The sequence below is a fragment of the Dipodomys spectabilis genome, unplaced genomic scaffold (assembly GCF_019054845.1).
Source record: "Dipodomys spectabilis isolate Male_0828 unplaced genomic scaffold, ASM1905484v1 ptg000024l, whole genome shotgun sequence".
Classification (NCBI taxonomy): Eukaryota; Metazoa; Chordata; class Mammalia; order Rodentia; family Heteromyidae; genus Dipodomys; species Dipodomys spectabilis.
This window is the reverse complement of record NW_024870701.1, coordinates 20,712,032-20,728,328: the sequence shown is the minus strand read 5'-3', so window position 1 is coordinate 20,728,328 and position 16,297 is coordinate 20,712,032. Positions and strand designations below refer to the sequence as shown.

The following is a 16,297-nucleotide window of genomic DNA, read 5'->3' as shown; positions in this document are numbered from 1 at the left end:
TTACCTCCAAATGAGACTACCTATCTGAGATCCAAACATCTGCTTAGTGTTTCATCCTTAGTATCAAATTCTACATTTCTACAAAAATAAGTAACATTTATAAATATCCTGTTTCCTTAATAGTATTTAAGCCTAGTTTATTTTCACATTGTACATTAATCTATTTATATGCCCCCAAAACCAATAAAATGGCTTGAATTGAGGATTATCTGGCATATTGTACTGAAAAGGAGAGTCATAAACATGTATCAAACACATGCTATTTAATAAAGTTAGTCAATATTTTAAAGACCAGGATTACAGGTTTACTTGGTAGATCTCTCCTATGGCAAGCTTGAAATATTTTGTACTCACCTCCAGACTTTCACCATCTGAAACTTCTTTTGTTTTTGATGCAGGAGGAGGAGAAGACACTGGAGGAAGTGGGTTGCTTATAATCTGAGAGCTAAAAATGTAATAGAAGAGACCACTCAGGTGTAAATAAAAAAAAAGTCTGTCTAAAAGAGTCAGCACATATTAGTTATAGTACAGATAATGGGGATTATGTCCTTTCAAAGTGTTTACATTGTCATGCTATATTTTGGAAAAGAGCCTTCATGACCAAAGATTTTATATAACATAACCTCATGGAGACTTATGCAGATTGATTAAGTTTGCATGTGTGCATAGTTTAGAAGTACTGTGAAGTTTTTGTCTAATTTTTTTAAATCCATTTACCACTAAACCTGTAGCTCCCAATTTTTATCTGTCTACAAGACCAGCCCATGTCTTTTTTACCTTTTCAAAAATTGTAAGGGATGTGACAAGTATATTTTGGAAATAGTAGGTTGTAGGTTTCAACATAGTAGAATATATGCTTGAGCACATTTTTACAAATTAAATATTCTGGTGTAATAAGTAAGAAAAACACAGTTTTAGATTGAGGGTCTCCAGTGTATAGTGAAAGGAAACATAAGGTAAGGAGTCTCTTCCCTTAAAACTATAGAGCTGTGCATGGGGATACACTCATTAAATTATTAGGATTCAGGAGGCCGAGACAGATAGATCACAACTTCAAAGGCAAACCTGAGCTACATATTATGATTCTGTCTCAAAAAATTTTTTTCTTAATTAAAAATTTGAGCCAGAACAGAGTGTTGGTGACACCCGTAATCCTAGCTGAGGATCAGGGTTTAAAGCCAGCCTGGGCAGAAGGTCCATGAGACTCTTATCTCAAATAAACCACCAGAAAACCTGAAGTGGCTCTGTGGCTCAAGTAGTAGAATGCAAGCCTTGAGGTGAAGAGCTGAGGGACAGCACCCAGGCCCAGAGTTCAAGCCCCATGACTGGGGGGGATTGGGGAGATTGAGCCAGCCATATTTGTATCCACCGGTGACCAATCCAAGCAAAATGCACAAGAGCTATCTTTAAAGAGACAAAACAAAAATGGATGGACAAAGGGTGAACAAATGGCAGCAATTGTATTCACTAGATACTACATTGAAAATAAACTATACAACTTGTGGGTATGGACATAGGGAAAAACTGAGAGAGGGCAAGGGAAAGTATGACACTGTTCAAAAAGAAATGTACTCATTACCTGACTTAGATACCTGTAATCTCATTGTACATCACTTTTATAATAATAACCAAAATATTTTTTAAAGAAAAAACAAAAAATCAAAACTACAGCAAACAAGACTAGAAATATGGTAGAACAGATCAGTATCTGTTAGAAAAGGAAAGTTCTAGTTCCTCTCTAAACCTACATAGAATACAATGTATTGCACTATCATAATCGTAAGGGAAAATACAGAAATTAAATCTTGGACTTAGGTAATAAATGAAATGACCATATTGATCCAAGAAATCCAAAGTCTAGATCAGATTCTATCAGTAATAATCACATATGACCTGCATAAGGTCAAGACTTTGCCATGCATCTGGATCTTTTACCCAGAAATAACAACTTACTTTTAGGCTTTGGAGTTAACTAATATTTGCAACGCATAAGACAGGGAAACTTACTTAGTTTCTGATTATGTCATTCATAATTCTAAAAGACACTCAGACCAACCTTAAAGACAGGTATGAGAGACTGTATATGGAACACATGGTCCATGTGTCAGATATGTAGTTCAGATACCCAAACTCTTACTACTTTTCTTATCTAGCTTTTACTTTAACAAGTAAACTTTGTTGTAATATTTATAATTAAAAATTATTTATAATTCAGATAATGAAACTTTACCACACTTACCATAACTACCAAAGGAGTAGATAGCGAGTAAGCAAAAACAAAATATTCTACTTAAACAACTTTGTACAGCTAATACTGTCAGAGTTCAGATTTTTAACAAGTATTCTAACTGCAAAACACTATTCCTAAAATAGCAATTGCGCTCTGTGAGTGCATGTCATATTCATTGGTAAAACTTCAACACTAGAAGAGATAGTCTGGTGGATTTGTGAGGGGGAAAAAAAGTTCAGTCTTCATATGAGAGCCACACTTGGGTTAAAAGGAGAAGATAATAAAGAAAGGAGGAAGCTATCAAAGTTGAAAATATTTCCTCCCTGGATATCCATACCTATCTGTTTCTGCAGAATTTATTCCAGAATTTGACACACTCTCTGAGATTGAACCCTGACTATCTTTCTTGGTAGGTTCCAATCCATTCTTTATGTCATCAAAATTTTCATATTTGAGAGCTTGGACCAGCTGTAATAAGTACATCAATAAATCCTAGAAAACAAACAAATGAAAAGACACTATATTATTAGAAAAATCAAAGGCAAAGGATTACAAACATAATTTATTCCTAAATGTCAAGCTAACATTTTGCTTTCATCTACCACTTTTCATTTGTTACCTTTGGCATGTTACTAATCTGCTTAACCTGTTAGTGCTTACAGTGTCTTTTTACAAAACAAACACAATATAAACCTTACAGTTATGAATCATTTAATAGAAAAAAAGATACTGAAGAATGTCTGGGAAAAAGTGGTCAATGACTTACTTAAAAATAGTGTCAGCCAGGCACCAGTGTTTATACCTGTAACCCTAGCTACTCAGGAGGCTGAGATCTGCGGATTGTGGTTTCAAGCCAGCCTGGGCAAGGAAGTCCATGAGACTCATCTCCAATAAACTTCTTAGAAAAAGCAGTAAGTGGTGCTAAGTGGTGCAGTGACTCAAGTGGTAGAGTGCTAGCTTTGAGCACAAAGAGGTTCAGGGACAGCATCCAGGCCCAGAGTTCAAGCCCCAGAACCAGGAAAAAAAGAAAAAAATATGATGTCCTGTGAGACTTATATCATTAATTAATCACCAAAAAAAAAAAAAAAAATCAAAAGTAGAGCTGTGGCTCAAGTGGCAGAATGCCAGCCTTGAGTAAAAAGGCTAAGGTTTAGTATTTAGGCCTTGAGTTCAAACCCCAGTACCATCACATGCACACACATGCATGCACACAAACATACACACACACAGACATATATGTGCGTGGCTGAGCTTGTTCACAAATTATATCACTGTTTTATTAGAAAAAGATTACTGGTAATAGTTCCACAGGACCATTATTTCTCTATCTAGTGAAGATTGAGAAGATTTACTGCCCTATTGGCTAGTATAAACTATAAGGTTATGTTTGAGAACACATTGACTCTATAAAAATTAAGAGGTAAGAAAAATTGCTGGATTAGAAATTCCTCACTAAATTAGTAAACTCAAAGCCCAGCAATGTTTGTGTCAACTAGTGTCTCTGCTTACCTGATGGCTTCACATGACTATAAATATTCAGCATAAACTTGGCAGTCTTTGTTACCAAGAGAATTCAGAACTACCTTTGGAAAATCTACATACACACCTAATTGCTAGCAGATGCAAGTTTAAAGGAGCAGTTTGAAGGAGAGTCGGAAGACCATGCATCTCTGTGCTTTAAAGGCCCCAAGGGCTTTGCGAGGCTACAATTAAATGTGGCTTGTTATATACTGACTGATAGAGGGGATTTGAATTATTCCCTAGCTGTTACTGCATTAAACCATTTTTCACTTGAATTCCTTTTTCCAGACAGAGCAATACAAGCTCTGCTGCCAGGTAAATGTCCTGGGAGAGATTGTCCCATCACAAAACAGATCAGGAAGTAAATTTTCATTTCACAGAGCAGTCCTTAGAGGAATATTTTAATTCTACTTCTGAAAACACACCTAGTATATCCTGTTCCCTTCTTTAAAATCTGTCTTGTGCTTGTTCATATTCTCTCTCTTTGAAACACACATGCAAACACAGTGTATAATTAGGCTCTAGTTTTAAACTTGGTACACTTTAAATGCAGAGAGCCAACCAGGATTAATGAATAATAACATGCCTCATCATCCGCCTGTCGCAACCGGGCCACTGCGTAACGCCTCACTGTTGGATTGGTGAAATGAGAGGATAACAGCTCCAGAGAATCTTCCACATCCATTGGCTTCCATTTCCCTAGAAGCTCCAATGCCTGTTTGGCCTCTTGAGGTAGATCCCAATTAACACACTTCAAGAATTTTGTCAAGGCCTAAAATCAGAAATGAGTTTATAATTAGAAACAACATCATACTATCTGTCTTTGTGATTCTCTTAATTTTCCAACAAGCAGAGGGAGACATCTCTAGTATAGTGCACTCTCAATCATTTCCCAGGTCTGCTTTCCAACATACTTGCATGAGGACTGAGAAAGGAATAAAAGCATCTCTCTGAGTAGAAGCTACTTATAAAGGAAAAGATAAGCAATCAAAAATAAATAAAACACTCAAGTGAATATCAGAATGGATATGTAAACCAATATATCAACAAATAGTCTGATTCACATGATGGTACCATCTAAATGTCTAGAAGCTTACTTCTTTAGACAGGAAAATGCTAGTTTGTTGTTTTTTTAAATAAAAAGTCAGTTAAGTAGATTATCTTGCACAAATAAGTGCTCTTTTAAGAAAGATACTCTTGGGGGGGCTGGGAAGATGGTTGAGGGGTAAAGTGCTTGCCTTGCATGCATGAAGCCCTGGGTTCAATTCCTCAGGACCACATATGCATAAAAAGCTGTAAGTGGTGCTATGGCTCAAGTAGTAGAGTGTTAGCTTTGAGCAAAAGAAGCTCAGGGACAGTGCCCAGTCCCTGAGCTCAAATTCCAGGACTGGCAAAAAAAAAAAAAAAAAAAGATACTCTTGGGGCTGAGAAGGTGGCTCAGTGGTAGTGTTTGCCTGCCTGCATGAAGCCCTAGGTTCGATTCCTCAGCACCACATAAGCAGAAAAAGCCCGAAGTGGCGCTGTGGCTCAAGTGGTAGAGTGCTAGCCTTGAGCTGAAGAGCTGAGGGACAGTGACCAGGCTAAGAGTTCAGGCCCCATGACCGACCAAAAAAAAAAAAGAAAGAAATATTCTCTTCTCTTTTATACAGTGCAACTCCAATTTCCAGTTCTCCTTTCTAGAAACACTTTCTTTGCATAACCTCAAACATTTTCTTCTTTTCATTACTTAAACAAGGATAACTAATTTTTTTAATTCTTATTTTGCTAGTTTTTTTTTCATTAATTAGCAAAGTAATCAGCTTCTCAGGTCAATGTCCATGTGGAAAAGAAAACACAATTTCTGGTTAAGATGTCATAAAGTGAAACTAAATGCCTTGCCTATCCCTTTTTCTTGACTTTAGAAAATTAAGAAAAAATGATCTACTAGCAGATGTTGATGGCATACCTCTATAATACTATTTACTCAGTTAGCTCATATCTGAACATTCAAGTTCAAAGCTAGCCTGAGAGGAAAAAGTCCACAAGACTCTTGTGTTCAATTAACCACCAAAAAGCCAAAAGTGGAGCTGTATCTCAACAGCAGAATGCAAGCCTTGAGTGGAAAAGCTAAGGGATAGCTCACAAATTCTGAGTTAAGGCTTAAGTCCCAGTACTGGTGCCAAAAAACAGGCAGTGTGAGGTGCATTTCTTACATAATATATAATACCAACAAAATTAAAAGATGTACATCACCTCAAAATAGTGAATGTACTAGATCTAGAATCCAGAATCCACCCCACATTCCTCCTGTCAGATAGTATCTTTGTCATCAAGACGCTACCATTAAATTCATACCAAATGCAGACATTATCTCACTGGTCTTCTAAACCCATTCTCAAGCATGTCAATTATTCTTAGCAATTCTTCCTCAATTCCCTCGCATCGTAATTCTCCAGTGTCTCGGTACCAAAGTAATCATTATTAAACAATAAGTCATTGGTTTTCTAACTGTGTTCACCCAAAAGATAAAAATGTGTTTCTTTAAGTAACATCTATCATTGGTCTGTTTCAATCTCCAAACTGAATGAGAATAAATTCCCTCTCATACTAAATGTCTAACCCTTGTAAAAACAGTAACATGGCTCTGGTATGTTTAGAATGTGGCTTCACTTAGATAACAGGGTCATTTTAGTTACTAAATAAATTAAACAGAAGCCCTTAGCTGTGAAAACATTCATCCACTTTGATAACTTTACATATGCGTATTCACCACAATCCAAATCCTCATTTCTTTAAATACAGATTGTTCTTTTGCCTTTGTATGCTGTAGCCAAGTTACTATATTTTGCACATGATTCTCTAAGTTCTCTTAAGTTCTCTGAGTTCTCTTAAGTTCACCAAAATAGTGGCAGCATCACCTTCTTTATGATCATCTTGTCAAAGTTCAACACTTCCAGCAACTCTTAACTCTTCCTTTAGAAGTTAGTTCAGTTTACTGTCATTTATGATGATGTTTTTCTAACTACCAGGTGATTTTGCCAACTTTCTCATCTTTGCAACTGGCATATGTATTCTCCAGGTACAGCTGTCCTTTTCCTTAGTACCTCCCACAACAGTTTAGTAAAATGCTCTCTTTTCATATAGAACATAGATTGCCTACTAACTTATTCCATGCATTTATTTTTCACATCTAAAATGCAATTCTAGGTTGAATATGGAAACAAAGCAATACTTCTTAAATAACTACAGTAAAAGCTTTTCCATTTCACAGTAGATCAACAGCCTTAATAGAAATGTGTGGGTATATACTTATTATAAGCAAATCCTGCAGCATGTCAATGTATTTGATTCGATAACTGAAACCATCTAACTTCTAGGATCTCAGATTTATAGATATATTACAGAAATTTATAGAGTATACTGCTGCAAAGGAACTTTAGGAACTATACAGAAAAATTCACAATATTATAAAGCTAAATGTTACAAATATAAACCCAGAGACAACAGAATGAAGAGAAGAACAAAAAGGAAGTGTAAAAATCTGAAAGCAGCAATAACAATAATAATAAATCTCAGGTCTTTTAAACATAGTTTATTGACCTATATATAGTAAAGATAAAGGATTTAAATGCAATTTTATCTCTGGAACCTTCAAAGATGAAAAATAGGCTTCAGAGTTAGGTCATCTATGTTAAAATCAAAATTATTTGTCTATATGCAGTCAATTGCTAGGAGTATATTATGTTTTAAGAGACATCTCATTTTGTTATAGTAAAGATTAAATAGTAAATGAAGGTAAAACATTTGCAACAGTACCAGCAGTATAAAATCTGATAAATGTTTTCTTTTTTACTTTTTTGGGGGGAGGAGATGGTGGTTACAGGGCTTGAACTCATGGCTTTCTGGTATTGCTTTTTTTGTCTTTCTTCAAGGCAAGCATCGGACCACTTTAGTCATGTCTCCAGTCAAAATTTTGCAGGCTATACAAGTCGTTTTATGTCAAAAAACAAACTTTACAACTTTGGTGACGGGGAGGAGAGGATCAGGTAGGGGGATAGGCAGCAGGGGGGGGAGGGGGTATAGGAAGGGATGGGAAGGGGAAACAAAGGAGGAGGCAACAATGCTTGATAAGAAATGTACTCATTATCTTGCCCATGTAATTGTAACCCCTCTGTATGGTATTTTCACAATTAAAAAAAAAGGCTAGGCTAACTAGAAGAGGACTTTTAGACTTTTCTTCCCAGGCTGGCTGACAACAGCTATCCTCCAAGTCTCAGTCTCCTGGGTAGCTAGAATTACAGGAAGGAGCCACTGGTGCCTGGTCATTATTTTCTTAACAAGTATTGTAGTTAGTCTGTTTCTCACAATTTATTATGCTTTATATTCATGTTGTTTAATCTCTTTTGATCTTAAAAGCATCACATTGTTATCTCTTATTCACTAAATCACAATTATGTCAGTGTTAAAAATACTGTATTTGCATATATATTTCCAGTTTTCAGTTCTACTATAATTATACAGTTTAATCACTAGAAATTTCTACTTTGCCACTCTACAATATTCTTTTTTTTTGGTCAGTCGTGAGGCTTGAACTCTGGGCTTGGGCACTGTCCCTGGACTCTTCAGCTCAAGGCGCGCACTCTACCACTTGAGCTATAGCACCACTTCCGGTTTTCTAATGGTTTATTGGAGATAAGAGTCAAATGGACTTTCCTGCCCGGGCTGGCTTTGAACCATGATCCTCATATCTCAGCCTCCTGAGTAGCTAAGGATTACAGGCATGAGCCACCGGCACCCAGCTACAATATTCTAATTGAAAATACTTAACAAAAACATCTCATCCTGCTCCTTCCATGTATATTTATCTCACGCACCCAAGCCTAACCGCCAGCATTCATTTCAAAGTCAGTTTATTTGCACGCTATCCTCCAAATTCATACCTTAATTATGTCTTCTCTGTTCTCAGCTGTACTCCAACATACATGAGTTCACCTTCCTAAAAATAACACTTGTTAGACACCTGCTTTACAGGTTTTCCTGTTGCCAGCAAAATCCAATTCCCAAGTGTAGAACTCAAGGCCAAACACAAACTCATAGCCTTTGTTCTTTAACTTTTCATAGAAATTCTTCTGTTTCTTACAACCTAACAGTCTTTCTTCCTTATGCTTACCTTCTCCATTAAATAATGTACACAATTTAAGTCCAATCCCTCTGTGAAATCTTCTCACAATTCAGCACAATTATCTTACCGACTTTCATATATAGTAATTACCTATGGATTTATTCACTGTGAATAAAAACCTTTCGCCTAATACAATTTTGTGCAATTTACTGACAGGATACTTTAAAGCCTACAGCCTTGTGTAATCTATGTCAAAATTTGATACTGAACGCTTGTTAAATAAACTAAATTCACTTCAGCTATGCTTCACCATCAACTTGTGATGACTCCTGTCCTGATATCACTGTCTCCATAATATATCTTCATCATATGACTCTTCCTATTACTTTTTCTTACAAAAAAAGTTAACAGTTATATTTAATTAAATGTTTAAAGAAACATTCCTGTAAAAAGCAAAGTTTTTCAAATTACAATATTCACATTCTGAATTCCAAAAAGAATATTTCCTATCTAACATGGACCACAAATTTAAATATATTTCATACATGTAAATGATTTTATTATACTATCAGTAACATCAAGAATATACTAGAGAATTTTCATCCAAATTATTTTAGACAGCTCTTTAGAAAAGAAATAGGTACATGGATCAAATTTATTTATTTTTAATAGAATAACTCCATAAAAACCAATTTCCTCCCATTTCTTTTCTGAGCATGACCTTGTCTCTAGGAAAGCTTCTCAGACTAAGGACCTAAATGCCAAAAAACCTAAATCACAATTCAGAGGAGTTGACACTGAAAGATTTTCTTTGTGTAAATGAATTAAGGGGCAATGTACAGAAGTATTTGTTTTCTACAAAATTCACTTTAAACTATTATAAGGATACAAATGTGGTTGTGTAAATACTTCCTATGGTCACTTCAAGGCCAATATATATTTGGTTTACTCTAAAGTACTTCTCAAACATTAAAAAATATTGTTCACTCTTCTCTAGAGATTGTACAAATCCTGTAATATGTCCTGAGAATTGAAGTTTCATCACCCACCTTTGGAAAATTTGAAATGAAGTAGTTAAATGAAACTTGTCACACACTTTATATCACTTGAGCATTTTATTTCTTTTGCACACATCTAGAAGTAATTGAATTTCAGTGAGAAGTGACTACTTGTTTAAACAAACAATTTTTCTTGCCAGCCTTTCTATCTAAGGAAGTTCTGCTCTGTAAATCTATTCTATGCTTTTTGAACCTATACATCCTAACAGGTTTAATTCAATATCTTGCTGGGAATTTGAGATGAGATGACACTGTGCTGCATTCAAGATGCAATTTCTGTGACCAAGGTCATTCTTCATTTAACACAGTATCATGATACCAACTCAATCTTTATAGAACACAAAATCACAAACCTAAGTTTCTGCAGATGAATATTTCCTTTTGACCAATGATGAAGAGAAAAGCACTCAACGTCAGGGTAAAATTGAAATTTCTCTCACTCTTACTATGGATATAAAGAAAGAATAAATAGGATTCATCTACAGAGAATTTCCAAAGTTATCAATAAATTATAGAGAGGAAAAGCTAAAGAATTCAGCTGTAGCTGCATTTTTGTCTGTACCTGAGAAACTAAAGGACAATTTATTCAGAAAAACAAGTTAAAATAAAGTAGTTAACAACCATCTCATGAGATTGTAAAACACATTAACTCATTTTCACACAATTAGATAATAGCTTCCTGGTAGATATTAATTTTCCTAATGTCTCTACTCTACCCCCTAATGCATTTGAGAATTCCTATTAAAACATGTGCATGATGTTTCAATGTTGCCTCTACAATTATCTGTATTTTCACTTAGTCTCTTCTCTTTTAACTCATAAAAGTAAGTATAGCAAGGGACATTGACAAGCTTTGTTATTCTGAAAAGGTTTCTTTCCTCATCTGTACAACAGTGATATGCACATTGTGCTGATTGTGTAATTTAAAAGAACCTTGTCACAACAGCTGTTTAATAAATGCTATATAACATTTTTATGGCTTAAGGGTTAATATTTCTGGGTGTAGTTAGCTCATGCCTATAATTGTAGCTAATCAGGAGACTGAGATGTGAGGGTCACAGTTCAAGGCCAGATGTTAAAAAACTCCATGGGGGGGGGGGGAGGGGGGAAGGAGAAGGATTGGGATTGGGGGGGAGGGGGGAGGCTGGGAAGGGAGGTGAAGGGTAAACCAAAGGAGGAGGCTGCAATGCTTGGTAAGAAATGTACACATTATCCTGCCCATGTAATTGTAACCCCTCTGTACAGTATGTTCACAAATAAAATTAAATTAAAAAAAATTTAAAAAAAAACTCCATGTGACTCATCTCCAATTAATCACCAAGACAACAGAAGTTGAGCTATGCTAGGGTTGAGTGAAATAGGTCAAGAACAGTGCCACGTCCCTGAGTTCAAGCCTTTAGACCAGCACAAAAGTGTGTGTGTGTGTGTGTGTGTGTGTGTGTGTACATATTTGGCCCTGTGTCCAAATGTCCAAACATTTCTTTTTTTTTTTTTTTTGTCGGTTGTGGGGCTTGAACTCTGGGCCTGGGCGCTGTCCCTCAGCTCTTCAGCTCAAGGCAAGCGCTCTACCACTTGAGCTACAGCACCACTTCCGGTTTTTCTGGTGGTTTATTGGAGATAGGAGTCTCACGGTCTCTCCTGCCCGGGCTGGCTTTGAACCGCGATCCTCAGATCTCAGCCTCCTGAGTAGCTAGGATTACAGGCGTGAGCCACCAGCGCCCGGCTCAAACATTTCTTTACAGGCAATTTTAAGGAGTTGAAGACATATAAAAATTACTACAGTATATTTATCTCATATTAAATATGAGTAAACAAAAACTTATGACAAGTGAATTAATTTGCTTACAGTCACAAAGCTTCTTAGTATTAATACTCAAAACCAGGTCTCTATGGACTAATCTACTGCTCATGACTTCACCATAAGTATCTCTCTCTGATATGCGTGTCTTTTAATTCTATAATTGTTTTCCAAGTTACCCAGGTGCCAAGAGGGTACAAGAACAATATAGGAAGAATCAACATTTACTCTGCATCTACTATGAACCATATACTCCATGAGGTGACCCAACCACGTTATCTCACCTGTGAAGCAAAGCTCTCTCCACAAGAATAATAAGCAACAAACTAATCTGCCTTACCCTGCCTAACTCATACAAATTATAGTGTCAGAAAGTGAACTCAAGTCTTTCTGACAACACATTCAGCCATTCTCTGAGTCAATACATGTATACAACAAGAAGTGTATGTACATGTATACATACATATATATCAATTTAATTAGTTTTAATAGACTTAGCATATATATTGTTGCATACTATATTGTAAATTGACAAAAGACTATAAGTCCATGGTAATTTTACCTTAACTTGGTTTTAATAAGAGTTTTCAGATAATTTTTTTGCATGAAAATGTTCAAGAAACTCACTTTTTCTTGATTAGTAAGATAGTATCTAAACTTCCAAACAAGATCTTGTTCTTCATATGTAAGTTGCTTGGTTGGTGGGTAACTCACAATAATCTGCAACAAAGAAGAAAGAGAGTAACAGTTGTCAAATACATACTGCATATCTATTTCCAGTCCAATTTTCATTTAGTTATGTATGTCTATATGACAATTATGATTCAAGCCAGGAGAAGGCAGAATCAAGACTTAACTGGACTATACTTATTTAACAAAAAAAAGTGTACTATTAGGCTACAAGGGAACAACACTCTGCAAAAGTATGTAATTACAAAGCTTATTTAATAATGCAAAAACGGAAACAAACCAAAACAGTAATATCATCTACAACTAACAAGGAAAGAACTGCAGGATGAAGATGTCTGCTCCTTGTCGGTTCTTGCTGGTGTTGCGTAGAATCCGCTCGCCTACTGCGTCTGGCTCCTTCGTCCCGGACTCTCTGTTGCTCAGGTATGGCTCCTGTGCTCGCCTGCCGCCGCCACAGCTGCTGCTGCCGCGGCAGCTGCTGGCAAGAGATCAGAAGTGTCTTCTTGCCTGGGTTTCCTTCTCTGGCCTAACTCTCTGTCCTGTGATGGCACACTTGGTGTAATTCTCTGGCTTAGGACTGTTCACTGGAACTCTAAAACTGCTTTCTATGTGAGAGCTTACTTAGACTCCAGCTTCTCCTCCGCCATCTTCCCGGGCAGTTAGAATGGCAAAAATCAAGAACTCTAACAACCACAGATGCTGGAGGGGATGTGGACAGAAGGGAACCTTACTTCATTGTTGGTGGGAATGTAAACTTGTTCAACCACTTTGGAAAGTAGTATGGAGGTTCCTCAAAAGACTTCACATAGAACTCCCCTATGACCCAGCAATCCCACTTTTGGGCATTTACCCAAATGCTTACAAACAAGACCACACTAAAGCTACCAGCACAACTATGTTTATTGCAGCATTATTTACCATAGCTAAGATCTGGAACCAACCCAGATCCCCTCAGTAGATGAATGGATCAAGAAAATATGGTATATATACACAATGGAATTCTATGCCTCCATCAGAAAGAATGACATTACCCCATTTGTTAGGAAATGGAAAAACTTGGAAAAAATTATATTAAGTGAAGTAAGCCAGGCCCAAAGAAACATAGGCCCCATGGTTTCCCTTATTTGCAATATCTAGTATATGTATGAGTCAAGCGGAAAAGGTCAGATAATGTGATGTTACGAAAATGAACCCTTAGATATGTATTTTAATGTTTTTTTTCTTTCATGCATGTGTTTCTAACGCATTTATAAGATTATTTCTTTGTTGCTTTGTATGTCCCTCCTCCACAGTATAACCTCTGCTTTCACTATATTTGATGTCAGTATAACTTGTGGAGGAGATGGGGAAAAACAAGTCGTTTAAGGATACAGGTGGACCTGTTGCAACAATGAGAAGTACAAGTTGTCATGTCCAAAACGAGCTTTACAACGTCGGTGGGGGGGGAGGGGGTGTTGGGGATGGGGGGGGGGAAGCTGAGAAGGGTAAACAAAGGAGGAGGCTGCAATGCTTGGTAAGAAATGTACGCATTATCCTGCCCATGTAATTGTAACCCCTCTGTACAGTATGTCACAAATAAAATAAAATTAAAATTAAAAAAGGAAAGAACAAAACCAACTCCTGTACTGTGAAGTCAGTTACATACACCAATTCATTGTATTTCAAGGACTATTGGCAGAATGGTTTCTAAGACTATTTTATCATGAGAGTATATACTATTTGTAACACTGTCCCCAAAGGTAACAGATTTACAAAGCCCCAAACAACTGAAAGCAAAACCAGAAAAATGTGAAATTGTTGAAATTAGGTAATTTTTTTATAAACCCTAGTGAAAAAAGTATTAAATCATATTTAATGCATTTTAAATCACTAAATCATTTTGTCTAATTATAACATCTGCAACCAAACTACCCACTTAAATACTTTTATATTTATATCATTTAAGTGTTCTTACATTTAGCTGATCTCTTGTAGCAGCATTGGGTTTCAGATCGTGGTCAGAAGGTCCACTTCTTAGACTCCGGGCAAGCTTATGGTGTTTGCTCTCAACTAAATTCTCCTATAAAGTATTTTAAAATATTAAGAACATAAGCTTCACCAAGAGAAAATTTTAATAGTAAACTAAAAACAGCAAAACCAAAGACACTGCAAACTATGTTATAATATTTAATGTTCTGTTCTGGAATCAACTTAGTCCCTTACATATCTTTAAACAGTATATCCCCTTTCAAGACTCAGTAAATAAGTATCACTTAAGCTCCATTATTAACATAATATGCACATTATTAACATAATATGCACATGTCACACCAGCTTCTTGGAATAGCTTCCACCTCATTCTCTCCACACAGCCAAGATGTTTTGCATCCTGTATTAGCATCACCTTTACTCTAAAAAATCTGCTATGACATCGAGATAAAAGCATTTTTACTCCCTTAAAGACCTTATGATATCACCATACTATCACATGAACAGCTTCATAAGCTCTAGGTTACTGAAGCCAGAGACAACTGTGCTATAGACTGAATATATACATACCTGGCATTGACTGTTTTACCCATAACCAAAATCATAACCATATTGTCATGACTTAACACTATATACATGTATGCATTCACAGAGCTATATATGCATATACATATATATATATATATATGTGTGTATGCGGTATATATTTTCATTTTATTTTTTTTGTTTATAAAAGTATTTATTTACAGTTATATAAATGTATGAACTGTTTATGTAAGTCTTTTACACCTATTCTCCTTATTTCATCCAAAGTTGGTTTCTCTAAAATTTTCATCCACTGACTGCAGTTGTAGGATCCAAATTACATAAATTCACTTTCTATATGATGACACTCTTTCAATCGGCAATTTAGAAAAGTTCTTACTCTAATAACTATTTTCCCTAATTCTTTCAACAATTTAAATAAAATGGTCTTCCAATTTTATAGTATCCTGACTTTATTTTTAGGATGTCAATGCTGCTTACAATGTTCTATCTAAATCTGATTCCAGACAGTTAAATTGGACATGTGAAATCATTTTTCCATAAATCATTTTAAAGAATAGTGTATTACATAATTTTAAGTTACAATCACTTTGGAGAAAAGTACTTTTATAAAAACTATGCAGAGTAACTTACCATAGACATTTGAGGGTCAGGAACTTTCACTAACTCAAAGCTGGTTAAAATTGGGGATGACTCATCACCATCCTAGATTACAGCCCAATAAGATTTAAAAAAAAATAAGAAAGAAAAATTTAACTAAATAAGACATGATATTACATACCTCTATTTATTCTATTTTTCCATTTTAAAAGTTATTATCATCTCTCAATTATATTATAAAACATATTATTTTTTCTACCTCTTCTATTACTGATAAAAAGTAATTTGAAAAAAATAAAATATAATTTACATTATAGCTGTAGTAGGTAGGAAGTCTGGAAATTAACAAATTGTTCTTATTGGTTTTAGTTTTGCAGATCAAAGTCCTAGTTTTCAAACACAGAACAACAGAACAAAATTAAAATATGATAAAATGGATATGCTTACATTATTTGTAAAAGTGCCAAATAATGGTAACTTTGCAAAGTTCAACAACTGAGATTCATTCAAAGAAGTAGAATTATAGGTCTAGGATTGATGTAACTCAAATTTATGCACAACTAGAAATGCAGCACTACCGTTTCTCAAAGGCACAACAGAATGTAAACTTAAAAAACGATAATACATCCATCAATTCTTCAGAAAGAAAGTGTTCGTATTTTGTTGAAGAATGTGGGCTTTATTTTTATCCAATTCAGGCAAGAAAGGTGATTTAACATAATAAATGTCACTGCCAAGTACAATGGAAAAGGCCAAACTAATTAAGGTGAAAATTCATTCCCTGA

At 35.5% G+C, this 16,297-nt stretch overlaps 1 protein-coding gene across 1 annotated transcript in view; it reads right to left on the bottom strand.

The window, feature by feature from the left end:
- Positions 1-16,297, bottom strand: part of Pik3c3 (phosphatidylinositol 3-kinase catalytic subunit type 3) — a 110,775-nt gene that overhangs the window by 62,421 nt on the left and 32,057 nt on the right. Inside the window, exons 7-12 of the mRNA XM_042675166.1 lie at positions 15,546-15,617; positions 14,353-14,457; positions 12,336-12,428; positions 4,338-4,523; positions 2,568-2,722; positions 355-445 (exon numbers count right to left, since the gene is read on the bottom strand). Of these exons, the coding sequence (XP_042531100.1) occupies positions 355-445; positions 2,568-2,722; positions 4,338-4,523; positions 12,336-12,428; positions 14,353-14,457; positions 15,546-15,617 (702 nt within the window). The remainder of the gene's footprint in view (positions 1-354; positions 446-2,567; positions 2,723-4,337; positions 4,524-12,335; positions 12,429-14,352; positions 14,458-15,545; positions 15,618-16,297) is intronic.